Here is a 16,208-nt window from a genome sequence, read left to right as displayed (position 1 = left end):
AGGGAACGTTGCTCAAAAGAGTTGTGCTTTGTCTCGTAGTGATTCTTCACATTACCGCTTTTAAGAATCGTCATGGTCTCTGAACATCTGAGACACACTGGTTTTAAACTGTCCGTGGGAAGAATTAACCTGAAAGAGTCTGTTCATTCTTGGTTAAAGACTCTGGTCTCTCTGACCACTTTTCTCTCGTCATGTGAAATAACTTCTCTGACTCACGTAATTATTCTCCTACTCTTCGTCCTCTCTCCTTGTCTCTCCCGTGTGTGTATCTCACTCGATTCAGGAAACTTGTCAGAATACCCAGATTTGATTGGCCGAACTGCATCACGTGATGTGATTTGCACCGCTGAACAAGTACCGTAAAGGCTGAAAAAGCTGCGCCGGTTAAAATAGAGGCGCTCCGTCAAAATTGAATAATTCTCAATTATCTATCGGTTTTAGGTCCTGGGTCCGGATACAACGGCGTCTGAGTCAGGATCCGGACCGCGGTCCGCCTATTGGCGACACCTGTCCTAGATGCTCTGCATTCCTGTTGCCAGCCTCCTGCCCAGCACCCTGCTAGGAACTACACCTTTCCTGAACTCCAGCCTCCTGACCACCAGTTACGCCCTGCGCCCCACTTTCTTGTCGTCCTACCAACCTGCCCAGCCCAATGGCTCTGCTGGGCTTGCCACCTGAGGTCTCCTGCTCCGCCCTGTCCAGTTTCCAGGCCGGCTGTCTGAGGTTTCCTGCTCCTTTGCTGTCGAGTCCCTAGGCCACCCATCTCTTTGGTTCCCCTTGCCATGTGCTTTGTAGCTTTGCTTTCAAGTCACCAGAACCTGAACCGTGCCATGATTCTGACCCCGTACCTATACCTGAACATGCCTGTCTGCCTACCTTTACTTCTATCTGTAACTGCCTCCTTACTTGCACCTGCCAATAAACATACTTTCACTGTAGTAGATATCATTGAATGGTACCAGTCTGTCTGCATCTTCTGCATTTGGGTCCTATCCCTGTTGCTTCGCACTCATCCACGATGACGGTATGTTTCAGGGTTGACAGCACAGATGGGCCAGAATCGGACAATTCTTAAATGTAATTTAATTTCTTCATGTATACATTTTTTCACTGTCAATTTCATTAAAATTATTAAGGATCCCATGGTTAATATAGCGCAGACTATAGCAAAATGATCATAAAGCTGATCTCCATCTTCGGTTTTCCTGGTAGAGTGTAATGAACATGGAGGCAGTAGGGACACTATTGGCAAGGCTATAGGCTTTTGTCTCGATTATTACCTATTGAAGGCCAGTTATATCACTTACACTGGATGATTTAACACGTGTTTTCATTTCCCAGGTGATGGGCAAAGTGGAAAAAAGCAAAAGGCATCTCACTTTCATAAAAAACATTGTTAGATGGGCGAGATGTATGGGCACACTTAACCAAGTTCTAATTACATCAGTTTCTGTTGCAAATGTTGGGTGCGTGTTACATACAGCATGTGTGTTGAGGTATGTTTGTGCATGAATAGGAATGTGTGTGAGAAAGATACGAGCTCTGGCAGCATGAGTTGAGGGTACGTACCAAAACAACTGTTTCGCTCCTCATTGACAAGGAATCCCTGCGAACACACACACAGAAAACTGCCCTCTGTGTTCTCGCAGCGACCGCCAAAGCACAAAGATGTGCTTTCCAAACACTCATCTACATCTGGACACACAAACCAGAGCAAACAACATGTGTCACTTTGTTGTATAAAATGTACATTCAAAGAAAGTGTCAAAATTACAGAATTTTTCATACAGAGATAAACCAGGGTAGTGTTTTGTTGATGGCAAGATCTGCTCTGTTCCCCCACCAGAAGATGATATAACAATCTTGAACAAATTTGAGTGAACTGGCTACTGCCTTCCACAATGGCACACTGCCATTCTAATGAAAGTTGCTCACTGAGAGCATACACAAAAAAGTTGGGACTCCTTCAGCATGTTTTGGGCCGTAGAGTATGCACACTACTGTCCTTCTCTGCCCGATTCACTTCACCCATATGCAAACATCAACAAATTGACATGTCTTTTAAGTAACTGTGGTCCCCACACCTCAGAGTCATGTTCACAGTCCCTGGGGTTTGATAATAATCTAACAGAAAGAAAGCTCATTAAAGCCACTAGAAATAGAGCCAGGCTGTGTGCCGAATTTGATATAGTTAAAATTGCAGGTCATGAAAATTAGGAACATTTACTTTGTGTTGCACACATTAAGAAATGACTCTTTGAATTACCACAATGTGAGCTACTAGGTCCAACAAAATGGAACAGTTACAAAGTATATACTATTTTTGGGCCATTCATACATGGTGGGGGGGGGGGGTATATCAGTACTGTAATCAGGTTTCTTGGTGAACCTGCATGATTTTGTCTGATTTCGTATGGAATTCACTGGCACTGATGACAAGCATTAAGAATAACTTTATAGAAATCTTCTCAGTGACGGTCTTGTTTACTTCTGTAAGTGTTATAGCGGCATCCGTATTATTTGGAGACTGTTTTATAACCAGTTAAAAGTTCCTCACAGTAACTATAAATGTAAATGAATAAATGGGTGTTCATTCAATCCAATGTAATAAACCCAATAGTCCATGGGTTTATCCTTAGATGTATGACTAAATGAATGTACATGAAAAGGAAAATGACTGGCTTTGAGCACTGGACTGGATTCCTCACCTATACAGGTGGTTTGGGCGTCATCCAGGCGGTATCCCTCATCACAGTGGCAGGTGTAACCCTCAGCTGTGTTGTAACAAATCCCCATGCCACAAATATAAGGGTTGATCTGGCACTCATTTACCTCTGGGCCAGAAGAAAGAGGAGAGTATTAATACAACAGCAGTTTTAGAACTAGTAATGGGTCCCACAAAATACTATAAAGAGCCATGAAGAAGATCAGCAAACTTCAGTTCAATGAATGAGAATCTTTAGTTTCATGTATTGTTATTTTTTAACTGTCATTTTAACACAGCCAACCAGTTGCCTTGTTTCCATTCATTTAAGTTGATGTCTCAACAACAAAACATGAAGACTATCCCCAAAATGAATAACTGATACCGTGCAAGCTTCTGTATATGCCTTATTGTTCTAGCTTTTCATTAAGACTTCCTTAAAGATCAACTGGTAATGTTCCCTCTTGAGTTAAGCACTTTGGCCCAAATACTGCATCAAAAAACACTGTAGATCCTTGCAGTCTGTGTAACTATCCTTGTGTGCTGCCTTAGCAAGACTCTAAAGGCATGCACACACTACATTAAAACAACAAAAGGGAGGAGTGAAATCAATTAATTACAAAAGAATTACCCTTCACGGTCTTCAATAACTTATTGTTTAGTTAGCAATCAAGCATCTTAGCTTGCTAATTAACAAGTTAGAAAGCCAACTAGCTATGATGTCCATGTATTTATCAGCTGTTCTTCACCTGTTCATCAACTTAAAATAGAACTTTTAAGGCAGACAACAATATACCAGAACAGATGAGGCGAAACAAAGGACAGAGAAAAGAATGTCTTACCTGCTGACTGGGTGGGAGCGATGTCCTGGCCTGCATTAGATGGGAGGATCTCCACTGGTGTAGGAGGAGAGTTCCTCTCAACAACTTCTAATGAATGAAGAAAATACACAGTAATACGCATGTTAAAGTTTTGCTTTTTAATATTATATATTTTTTAATTCATGGACCAAGGTGCAGTCTCAATAATAATATAATATTGTACAATTATAAGCATAATCTGCATCAAAAGGGATGTAGTTTCTTCTGTACAGTCATCAAATATTCCCAATAATGTTTGCACACCTTATTTTCTCCACACACATGAAAATGCAATTCATTCAATCAGCAGCAGTTTTGTGAATGAAAATGCACCGATTACAGCATAGGTCAAAGTAGGGCTGCACCATATTGAAAAAAACTGATATACAGTATATTGTGTTATAATATTCCTTTTGTATCAAGCAGCAAAAAAGTCGTAGCGTTAGCAAACATCGCACGTCCCACAATTTGACTTTTGCTCATGCGCACATCTCATTGTCAATGCTGAAACTATATAAATGGTCAAATGGACTGTACTTAGCACTTTTCTAGTCTTCCCACCACTCAAAGCTCTTTAACACTACATGTCATTATTCACCCATTCATACACTGATGGCAAGGGCTACCATGTAAGGTACCACATGCCCAACAGGACTATTTAACATTCATACAACATTCACAAACCGTAGCCAACCGTAGGCACAGCTACGGGAGCAATTTGGGGTTAAGTGTCTTGCCCAAGAACACATCAACATGGAGCCGGGAATCGAACTGCCGATTCTTTGATTGAAGGACGACCCTGCTCTACCACTGAGACACAGTCGCCCATATTGTGCATCTGTAGGAATGACTGAGAATGACGATTCCTTCACAGGGAGACGACAGGTATAACAGTACAAAAGTGCTGTGCAAAAGGGCAACGCTTGTTGAACCTCTGAGTAGAAGACCTCGTTACCACTACGAGCCGCTTTCAGGAGCAATGTGAGGCTACAGTGGGCAGATTATCACCAAAACAGTGAAAGAGTAAAAAGGCATCACTTGGTCTGGCAAAAGTTCTGGTCAGACATGGTAAATTGAGAGTTAGAATTTGGCATAAACAATAACAAATGCAAGGTTTCAACTTGGTTTGTGTTCAAGAGGCAGGCCCATGGTGCTGGACTAACAGAATGGGTTTATTGCACAAAATAGACCTTTAATAACAGCTGATCTTTATTTGAATCCCACAGCAAACCTTAGCACTGTTGCTGACCAGGAACATACTTCAAGAAGGGTAACCTTTCATGTCACAACTTCAGCATGGTTCTACAAACGTTTAGTCCAGTTATTTTATCAGTTCTCACATCTTAATCTCCTACCAAAGCACTTGTTGAAGTTCAACAAAAAATGGTATTATGAACATACAGTTGATAAATTACAGAAACTAAATGTTGTTCTGGAGACCAACAGGGATTGTGTTTGGTAGCAGGCAGGTAAACCTAATAAGATGTCCAATCAATAGTAGTCACTGTACATCATTATAAAACTACACACTAATAAGAAAATAAATCAGCCATTCACATTGATTGTTGTGGGTTTGTTACTGTGCTTTTCAGTAATTCTAGGTGCCCTGACTAAGTTTTCGTCACGGTTTAGGCTTTGCCCCGTGTTCCTGTGTGGCTCCGCCCCTGGTCTCCTCCCGGCTTCCTCCTGTGTCTGTGTCTGATTGTCTCCTGGTTGCTTTCATTCACTTCACCTGTGTTCAATCACCTCCCCCTAGCTTTTTCCTCTGCCAACCCCACACTGCACTCATTCAACTCCCCTGCCTGCAATCTACTCATCACCCCACACATATACTCCCCTGCTTTCCCTATTCTGGTTGTCAGATTGTCTTTGTTCTTCCCCCTGTGTGCTTCATGTTCCGGCCTTGCTCCTCCCTGTGTGCTCATCGTGTCTCCAGTGTTTATCCCTCGTGTTGTCTCTCTACGTTCCATGGTTTGTGACTTTGCCTTTTTTTCAGTTTGGATTTTTGCCCACTCCCTGTTGGAGTTGTTTTCAGTTACTGTGTTTGATGGCTTGGACCCCAGCAAAGATACCTAGTCTTCCACTTCACCTTGTCTCCTGTGTCTGTTTCTGCGATTGAGTCTTAGCTGAACCTGAGAGAACGTGACAGTTTTGGCCTGTGAAGAAGTTGCATTCACATCTTCTGCTCTTCGCTGCATGCATTGTCAAATGTATCTCCCTTGGGGCAGTCGGACCAGTTTAGCGATGGATGGCAGACACGCATGCAATCCCATAAGTTATATAAATCTATCATTATATAAATATCAATTTGACTTTATCTAATAATGGGGACTAGAAAGGAACATGTGCAGCTTTACAAACTCATCACAAAACCTCCAGAAAATTGGCAGCTCCATCAGTGAAGAAGCGCCACTGTTCTGAAAACATGATTGTAGCTTGAAATGATTAAACACTACAAGAAGATAAACAAATGGCATAATAAATGAAAGAATTAATAACTTCTAATGCCAGTGTAAAAAAAGATCACAGTACAGGTGGCCTTTTAGGACATCAGACTAAACTTGTCAGCAGTTGACTCACTTGTACTTTCTGAGCTGCATTTGTCATTCTTAGCTGTACTTTAACACACCGTAGCATGCATTTTTCTCCGTTCTTTGCAGAAATTATACGTGTGCTAATGTTAGCATTCCAATACAGAACTGGAAGTGAAATAACTATCGTTGAACTTGGGGAAAGCTGAGCTTGACAAGCTGTGTCTGAGATGTCCTAAACTGCCAACCACAAAGTTTAGAGGGTAGTGAAGCAGACACCTGGGTAGGCTGCCTCGATCCTGACAGTGGATACACCTGGAGATAGCTGGGGCTGGATAGGTTCAACTACTGGCCTATTACTAACCATAGGAACTACCAGCTCCTTCAATGACAAGACACAGACAATAGTACCAAATGGACACGGTCAACAGAGTACTGTAAGCATTGCATTCAGTCTATCATTTCGGCTCTGCACACTGCATCTATCATGCAATACAAGCGTTGTGCTATGAAGCAGATTAGCGTTCAGATTGCATGACAACTGACTGCAGTTTGAATACAGGGCAAAAACGAACAGCTCAGCGAGCAAGCCAGAGAGCAAACAATGCCTGCCACTTCTGCATAGACTTCTGTCTGGATATTTTAGTGTCAGGGATTTATATCTATTTCTGGTACTTACATTCACATATACACAAGATTTTTACATTGCTTTGTGCTGACCAGCTGAAAGTCATGCAGCAACATTGCTGACTGACATGCAAAGGTGATTCTGCAATGCCTCAGCGGCTAAGGAGTGTCTGTATGCATGCAAACTGCTGCTACATATCTGCTCTATAAAGCGCCCAACCTACCTGATCTGGTGAAGTTGCTGCTACTGACCACAGAAAAACAGAAAAAAATGTTGAAATGTAAGTTTCAGTTTCACGGAAAATTCAGTGTCTGGTTGTTCAATGTCCCCCAGTTAAAAAGGGATGGTGGGCTTCAGACAGTTCATAAAACTAGTTTGTTTTTTAAAGCAAAAATAAGAGAGTGAGAGAGAGATATGAAAAGTACAGTATGAGGATATCTATATGCCAATATTGAATTTGAAGCTCAAAAATGGTATTGCCAATGAATATTACTTTACAACAGTTGCTCCATTTAACGTAATTTCCTGAACAAACCACGCCCACTTCCGGTCTTCTATGTGAACACAGAGACAGATAATTTAGTTAATTGAACAGATACATATAACAACGTCTCTGTACACCTCTAGTTTGTAACATAATATAATCTAACTATCTTGGGTAGGTTGGTTTCAAGGTCACCGACAGTTGTTTCTATTATTTTGTCCACACTATTTATACCAATGATGGGGAGGAGTTATTGCACGAGTGTTGAATGGACTGTATTCATTTTAGCAAAGTGTACCCAATAACTGGCAACTGAGTGAATGTCATGTTTTTCTCACATTCTCACAAAGTTGTTGTGTGGAGATTTCCCAACAATGTCCATACCCACAAATCTGAACAGCTTATGTCTGCAGAGTTTGATTAAATAATTATGTGACGATAGTTTATAATATAATTATGTGATCACAAGAAAAAGCAATTAATGCCCGATATGTGAAACACCTTCATTGCAAAAATACCAGACTTTACCCAAAGTAATCCCTTTACTAAATGCCATATAATCATTTCCCATGTTCTGATAAGGTCAAAAAGGTTGCAGACCCCTTTCTTTGTTCTAAAATATTACAACACTAAGGATATGAAAAAAAATCCTCCTATATTTATTCCATCCAGCTCATGTTTCTGCAGTGCCAATATACCAATATGTGCGGCTGCCAGGAGCGAAATTCCTATCTGGTGGTATACAAAAACTAATCTGTACAGTTTTTGGGTGGTGGATTTCTATCAGATAGTTTTTAGAGGCATGTCTGGTGTTGCGAGAAAATTCCTCCTGTGTTCCGTTCAAGAGAGGCTTAGGAGCAATTTGGACTCTGGTTTTGGCTAAGATGGTGGCTTTCCCTCATGCTCTGAATATTAACGGGAGGCTCCTCTTCTTCATCTCTCAGCTTGTTTATCTCCCACTCTTCTGAAGGGCTGTGAGCCGGCCTGTGTTTGAAGGAAATGTGAAGTGAGCAAAAGCCCTTTAATCCTTGTCACCTACAAACAAATGTTACATGAGGGATGTAAAAGAAGTGAGTTCCTAATCACATATAGGAGAGATCATAAGTCAGGATTTCGAGTGTTACTTTGGAGCTGAAATTTGCAACAGTGAGATTGTTGTTCATCCCTCATTTATCAGTGGGACACTGGCATTGTGAGGCTGATAAATTAAGACCACGCTTCAAACAACAGAGGGAGGGGTGTGGGGTATATTGGTAATACTTACTTTGTTACTTTTTATTCATTGCAGAAAAGCACAAAAATGCATTTCAATTACCTCTTACCGGATTGCCAAAATGCAATCCCTCATTGGTGTTGATTTCTTTGAAAGTATGTTCAGTCACTTAAAAGCATGCCAGATGGAAGACAGCTGAACAATATTAATGTCTCAGTATCCAACTGTTGAAGGGTAAATTCTGTAATCGACAGAATTAGACTGTGGCTCGAGTTGACTTCTAGCTGAAAGGTGACGGTTTCTCCCCATGATGAACATAAGCACTTTCTCTGTTTTTGTTTATTTGTTCAGTTTTCTGCTCTCCTTCCCTGGTCCCATTCACCAGGGAGGAACTCTTGAACATCAAACGTGTTGTTGGATAGAGTAATTTCTTCCAGCCACAAAGGTTTTTTATGACAGACCGGTCTTGAATTACCCTCTCAAGAGGCGGTTCTTGCAGCAGGTCACAAGACACACTCGCCAATGATGCTTGCCTGTGGGAACTGCCATTGGTGCTCAAGGCCTTGGTGAAGGATCCCTTTGAGCCTCTGGAGTGCTCCTCTCTGAAGGTGAGAGAGTGTGTGTCGGTGCACCCCAGTTGCTTGCTGGTTCTTGGTAATAGCAATGAAGCTACTCTCTGACCAAATCCTGTCTTAGTTCAGGGTAGTAAGATGCTTTGCCAAGTTTGAGCGTTTAAGCCTGTTATGTTGAACGCATTAGCTATAAAGAATTAGGTGGGCTGTAACTAACCTTTAGCCAGTGAGAATCACCGTGGTTTGGCTCGATGTTATGGTGAGAAAGGGCTTGCATTCATCGGGCTCCACCCACTGTATCCACAGAGTCTAGTAGAGGGCGGAGCCTCTGAGAGTTAGAACCAAGCCGCAACCTCCGGGCTGAAAAAAGAAGCCAACGCGGAGCCACTGCAGTTCATCAAATGGCCACTTGAGGCTGGCACCAAAAACGAGCCAACCCTTATAGACCCCCATGTTAAAATGCCCAAATTTATAGCAGAACAAAACATGCCCGGTACAAAAAATAGTTTTGGTTTCTATAGCTAATATATCATTCATGCTATTCAACTGCACGTTGGGTGAATACAAAAAAAAAACAACTCATCCAGTAAAATTACATTAAGTTATGCACAATTAAGCCGAGCTGACAGACATGTGGGTGCTGTCACAGCCGCTAGCTGTCAGCTGGGTGTCACCACCTTCGATTGGTGGTTACCAATGTCATGTCTCACCGCCTGTCTTGGGGAGATAAAGGCGTGGATGAGCAACAACTTTCTCCAGTTAAACAGTAGCAAAACCGAAGCCCTCCTTGTTGGCACTCCACACCAGGTTCATTCATCCTCCATAACTCATCTCACCTTCGACGGTCAGGTAATCCCCCTCTCCTCCAGTCACTAATCTGGGAGTTAGGTTTGACCCTTACCTGACCTTTAATGACCATATAAAACACCTGTGCAAAACCTCGTTTTATCATCTCAAAAATATCTCCAAACTCCGCCCCACTTTAACCCTGTCAGATGCAGAGAAGCTCGTCCACGCCTTTATCTCCTCAAGACTGGACTACTGTAACTCACTCTTCACTGGGATCACTGCCAAGAACATCCAGAAGCTGCAATACATTCAAAACAGCGCTGCCAGGATCCTGATGAGAGTCCGGAAGTATGAGCACATAACACCCATTCTGCACTCACTACACTGGCTCCCTGTCTCATTCCAGATTGACTAAAAAGTCCTACTACTCACACATAAATGCATAAATGGACACGCACCTCCCTACCTACAAGAACTCATCACTCCCCAAATCTCCACCTGCACCCTCAGATCATCAAACAACTCGCTCCTCCGGGTCCCCAACACCAAGCTCCGCACCATGGGCGACCGGGCCTTTGGCTCGGCAGCTCCACGCCTATGGAACAGTCTCCCTGACCACCTAAGGGCAACACAGACACTGGTCTCTTTTAAAACTGGCCTAAAAACCTTTTTATTCAGGAAGGCGTTTCTGACCTAAATCACTGTCAGTTATTTCTTTTGTGTTTCTGTTCATTGACTTTTTTTTTTTATGCTTACTAGTTATTTTAACTATGTTTTTTACTATGTTTTTTACTATGTACTGGCTCTGTGGCAATTCTGAGATTTTTTAAATGAAAAGTGCATTACAAATAGAATGCATTATTATTATTATTTATTACCCGTGCTGTTGATGTGTCCTTGGGCAAGACACTAAACCCAAATTGCTCCTGCAGGCTGTCAGTTAAGAGTCCTGATGGGCAGGTGGTAGCATGGTAACCTCTGCCATCAGTATATGAATGCGGGTGAATGATGACATGTAGTGTCATCATGCTCTGAGTGGTCAGAAGACTAGAAGCTATGTACAAGTCTATTTACCATTTACCTCAGATAATTCAAGTAACTGAACCTCGCCTCGTGTATGTGCTGTTGATGTTGATTATTAAATATCTTAATGTTCAATGTATTTTGTATAGCCCAAAATCACAAATCAAAAATTTGCCTCAGAGGGCAAATGCATTTTATGTGACAAATAAATTGCAATGGCAGCCGAGATCAACAAGACCACACGGTTAACGTTAGGCGGCTAGCAATAAAGAGTAATATATTGCCACGGTTCTTATTAGCTTGTTAAACTTAGTTAGCTTGGTAGCTTCCAGCTAGGTGGGCATGTTTAAGCAACCAGCCTTCACTCGGGCTGCCTCAGCTGCAGCCATGCTACACCGTGCCCATTTTTGGATTAGACTTTGTCGTCACTAACAAGATGGTGACAGTTGGAGAAACCTTCAGAAACCTATGGGTGGTCAATGGTTAGAAAAAAGGTTACAATATAGCAGTAATATAGTTCTATAAGTACAGGTAGTGCCCTCTACCAAGGGGCCCTGTCGGTCCTACACCGATCAGTACTGGTGTAGTGGGGTCCACACGTACTCGGTTAAGCAGGTCCTGATTGACCAGCTCCATTAATGCAAATTTTCAGTGGGTGAATGCATGCTTGTGATTGGAGGAGACTTTTTATATCCGCCAGGAGATAACGATATCAGTCGTGTGGGAATGAGTGCGTGCATAGGTGTGCCTGCCTGACTGCTGACTTCTCACTCACTACTCTTAACCAGACGCAGGCTGGTAGGGGCTATATGTGAGACACAGTAGGGGGATAAATATGAGAAGCAAGAGACACAAGAACTTGACTTGGGTCTTGAGGAGCTGCAGTGTTTATTCATGGTCAAACTGCTCATTTCAAAGCTATCTGCTCTGATCCACTGTCACTCTCGCTCAACCACAAACTTGCTACGCCAACACTACACTGAGCTATTCCTTTAAGTAGTACCATCTTGTTCCTAAACAACAGTGGGGTGGGGGCGAGGAAACACAACTAGAATCCCTTTGTATGTTTGTTCAGTTTGATTTCAGAATTAACGACACGACACGGTTCGATCCCCGGCTCTGCTAGTCTATGTTGATGTATCCTTGGGCAAGACTCTTAACCAAGCAGCTCCCTCAGGCTGTTCCTGCGGTGTATGAATGGGTATGAATGATTAGAAAGTCCTGATTGGCAGGTGGCACCTTGCATGGTAGCCCCAGCCATTAGTGTATGAATGGGTGAATGATGACATTAAGTGTTTGAGCGCATTGAGTGGTCGGAAAACTAGCGAAACGCCATACCAGTACAAGTCCATTTACCATTTAACCTCAGTTGGAGGGTTCATGGGAGTTTTACCATCCAGTCTAAATGTGTTTTTTGGACTTGGAGAAGGCCTATGACCGAGTCACTTGGGGAGTCCTGTAGAACAGTGATTTTCAACCGCTGTGCCATCGTCAGGTGTGCCGTGGGAAAATGTCCAATTTCACTTAATGAGTCCAAAAAATTATTATTTAGTTGTTGCAAATACTTTGCCATTGTTGAGCGTCTGAGCTGCAATATAGTGGCTGGCTAAGTAATACATGTTCTTCCATGCCAGTGGGTGGCAGTAGGTAGCGCAGTAATGACGTGTTAATTTAGGACAGTAGAATGAAATGACGAGTGGGACGAGACGAGCAGCCATGGAGAAATATTTGAAAAGGAAAAATGCAGACTCTGAACTGGGCAAAATAACCCAGCTGAAAAGCCTAGTAAGGATCAACACATTTAGAGACTTGTCATTAAATTGTCTGCATATATCCGGCCCTCGGTACGACGGCCCGCCAGAAAATATCATATGTTTATCATAACTGGCCCGCCACACCACAGACCTCCGGGACAAAAAGTGGTGATGATAGCTGGCTTTATGTGCAACATAACGAAGCATCTCACTGCGCTAAACCTCCAGCTTCAGGGACGGGGACGTGTGATCACAGACATGTGTGATCACAGACATGTGTGATGCAGTAAAAGTCTCCACTGCTGTGTACCCGACTGCGCATTCTGCTGATAAACTGGGCGCACTTGGCACAGAGTTCACCCGGCGATTTTGCCGACTTTGCAGCTCAGAAATTTAAATTTGAACTGCTCAGCAATCCGTTTGTAGTTGACGTGGAAAGAGCACCTGTGGAGCTGATAGACCTCCAGTGTAATGACACTGAAGACAAAGTATGACTCTGAGGGCGCTTCACAGTTTCCAAGCTTTACCCCCGAAACGATGCCTTAACTCCGCCTACATGCTGCTCAAATGCTCTGCATGTTTGGAAGCACATACTTGTGTGAGCAGCTTTTCTCTGTGATAAAGATGAACACAAACCCACACAGGAGTCGTCTCACTGATGCACCTTCACTCCATCGTAAGGGTTTCCACAGAACCTAACCCCAGATATGAATGAACTAGCAGCCAAGAAAATATGCCAAACATCTAGCTCTGGTATGCATACAATAATGTAGCCTACCTAAACATGTATTATTTTTGCACTTTGTCCAATACCCCTTCTATCCTGTTTATTAAATGGTGACTCTATTTGGCCCTCAACGTAGTCCCAATTTCTTATTTTCACCCTCTCTGTGATTGAGTTTGACACCCCTGACATATATGCTGTATTATGCTAAAAAGTGTCATTTTGTAACGTTTTTGGTTGTTGGTGTGCCGCGGGATCTTTTTAATGTAAAAAATGTGCCGCGGCTCAGAAAAGGTTGAAAAACACTGCTGTAGAAGGTACTGCAGGAATATGGGGTACCTGGGTTGTTGCTACGAGCCATACGATCCTTGTATAACCAAAGTGAGAGCTATGTACGGTTACTCGGCACAAAATCAAGCACGTTTCCAGTTTGTGTTGGCCTCCACTAGGGTCCATTGTCACCAATCCTGTTTCATGGACAGGATTTCAAGGCGCAGCCTGGGGAGGAGAGTGTCCGGTTTGGAGACCTCAGAATTCAATCTCTGCTTTTTGCAGGTGATGTGGTTTATATTGGCTCCTTCAGAACGTGACCTTCAGCACACACTGGAGCGGGTTGCAGCAGAGTGTCAAGAGGTTGGGATGAGAGTCAGTACCTTCAAGTCTGAGGCCATGGTTATCTGCCGGAAAACGGTGGATTGCACCCTTTGGGTTGGGAGTGAGACACTGCCCCAAGCAAGGGAGTTTACGTATCTTGGGGTCTTGTTCACGAGTGAGGGTAAAATGGAGTGTGACATAGACAGGCGATCCGGTGCGGCGTTGTGAAGAGACAGCTGAGCCGCAAAGCAAAGCTCTCGTTTTACCAATCCATCTACGTTCTGACCCTCACCTATGGTCATGACCTTTGGGTAGTGACCAAAAGACTGAGATCGCAGATACAAGCGGTCAAACTGAGCTTCCTTCATAGGGTGGCTGGACTCAGCCTAAGAGATAAGGTGAGGAGCTCAGACAAAGGGAGTTTGGAGTAGAGCCGCTGCTCCTTCGTGTCAAAAGGGCCAGCTGAGGTGGTTCGGGCATCTGATCAGGATGCCCCCTGGACGTCTGCCTTCAGAGGTTTTGCTGACAAATCCAACTGGTTGCTGGGGAGTTACTGGGGAGAAGGCCGTTTGGACCACGACCCGGATGAGCAGAAGCTAATGGATGCAGCTCTGGATTGTTTTTGCACTAATTTCCTTAAATATAGATTATTGCAATTTAAAGTAAACCAAAACCCTTATTTCATCTACAGCTAGAATAACATGCTGCTGCTCTGTTGCTTATTAAAACAGGAAAGAGAATATTATACCCAGTCTTTCTACATAATTAGCATCTTACAACTTGCAGCATTGATGGTGAAACTTTATAATGATTTGGCCTCAAAAGATATTTAAGTTTTAACATTCCAAACACAGTGAGATAGATAAACCGAAAAGGTTCTAATGATATTACCAAAAAGTCTAGACTGAAGACCAAAGGACACATCTTTTGCATTGTGGTCCTTCAAATAATATAAAGGCCTACCTTAAATAATTAGAAAGAATATGTCTCGTGTTGACAAATGTGATAATGAGGGAGGAGTTTAATATTTGGGGATGGCGGTGGTTTTGAGCCACAGATCCATTTCATTGCCAGGGATAGCTAGATGTGTTGCGGTCAACTGGTCTGCATCCTGGGCACCTTCCTTTATAAATGCTTTGGTCATGGAGTGATCTTGGTCCACAATGAAGGGACTACATTTCCCTGCTGGACAGGAAATTATTGGGGTTACCCAGGAAAAGCTGGAAGAAGTTGCTGTGTGAAAAGATGTTTGGGCTGCTTGTCTCACTTTGTTGCCATCGCAACCCTGACTATAGAACAAGTGTCTCAGAAATGGAGAACACTTGGATGCTATAATTTTGAAGCTGCACCAAAGTTATTATTTGGCATTTGATTTCATTAATCTGTATTACAAACATTCAACAACAACAAACACACAAGCGGCTTGTGCTAATCTAGTTTTGATATGTGTGCCACACATATCAACTTAAAGTAAATCAACTGAACATGCACTGGTAATATTAAATGGTAGAAACTCACCTGGTATAATCTCTTCTGGTTTCCCAAAGGCCTCCACTGGTCTCTCTGGTGTTGGCAAGGGTTGGGGGGGTAGTGGGTCATTGGGCTCCTGGTAAGTGATGACTGGCTTATTGACAGGCGGATTTGGTAGAACAGTGTAGCCCATTCCACCCGGACAGATGTCTTTGAACTTAGCTACAAAATAAAAATAAAAATAGTCCTATCATACAAGTAAAAACAAGAAGTGTAAAAAATAATTATTTTCAATAGTAAACCGGCAATATTCTTGATGTTAATGTTAATGACTTTATGATCTCTGAGATTGTAGTATTCACAGCTACACCTTGCAAGGATTCTGGCAATGCTGATTTTAACTAGTAATCATCATATAATATAAAAGTTGGGTACTAGAATAAAACGTCTAGCACAATTTCTAGAAATGTTCTTGAATGTTGGAATGTGGTTTAAGGTAGATACAGAAAACATGACATGTACAATGTTCAGATTGTGTTTTGCAGCTCATCTCAATAGCAATATGACATTCCTGAGAAACAGAGTGTCTGCATGAGTGCACTCAACATTTTAAATAGATCTCCCAACTTGTTCAAAGCAGCAGATATTACAACACTGCTGTATCATTTCTACCTCTCTACTGTTACACCACTGTAATTCAAAAGTTAATTTGTTAGCCTTAATTAAAGAACTGATGTTTTTTCCAATAACACTTCTCCCATGTGATGAGATAACGACAAAAGGAGAAAAATAGATACAATCACAATTCTATATATATATAGATATATATAGATATAGATATATATAGATATATATATATATA

General features: G+C 42.3%; 1 protein-coding gene across 5 annotated transcripts in view; it reads right to left on the bottom strand.

The window, feature by feature from the left end:
* Positions 1–429: 429 nt before the first annotated feature.
* LOC116401443 (latent-transforming growth factor beta-binding protein 1-like) overlaps positions 430–16,208 on the bottom strand; it is a 31,311-nt gene continuing 15,532 nt past the window's right edge. For 2 of the 5 annotated variants that reach the window (XM_031879835.1, XM_031879831.1), the window contains 6 exons: positions 15,395–15,568; positions 6,947–6,969; positions 6,375–6,477; positions 3,547–3,633; positions 2,709–2,834; positions 430–1,695 (listed from right to left, as the gene is read on the bottom strand). In XM_031879835.1, the coding sequence (XP_031735695.1) occupies positions 1,439–1,695; positions 2,709–2,834; positions 3,547–3,633; positions 6,375–6,477; positions 6,947–6,969; positions 15,395–15,568 (770 nt within the window). In that variant the 3' untranslated portion in view covers positions 430–1,438. The remainder of the gene's footprint in view (positions 1,696–2,708; positions 2,835–3,546; positions 3,634–6,374; positions 6,478–6,946; positions 6,970–15,394; positions 15,569–16,208) is intronic. The other 3 variants (XM_031879832.1, XM_031879834.1, XM_031879833.1) reach the window with 3 other exon arrangements.

Source organism: Anarrhichthys ocellatus, unplaced genomic scaffold, assembly GCF_004355925.1.
Source record: "Anarrhichthys ocellatus isolate YVR2014 unplaced genomic scaffold, GSC_Weel_1.0 scaffold451, whole genome shotgun sequence".
Classification (NCBI taxonomy): Eukaryota; Metazoa; Chordata; class Actinopteri; order Perciformes; family Anarhichadidae; genus Anarrhichthys; species Anarrhichthys ocellatus.
Note: the sequence above shows the minus strand (reverse complement) of the source record. Positions and strands in the feature narration are given on the sequence as shown.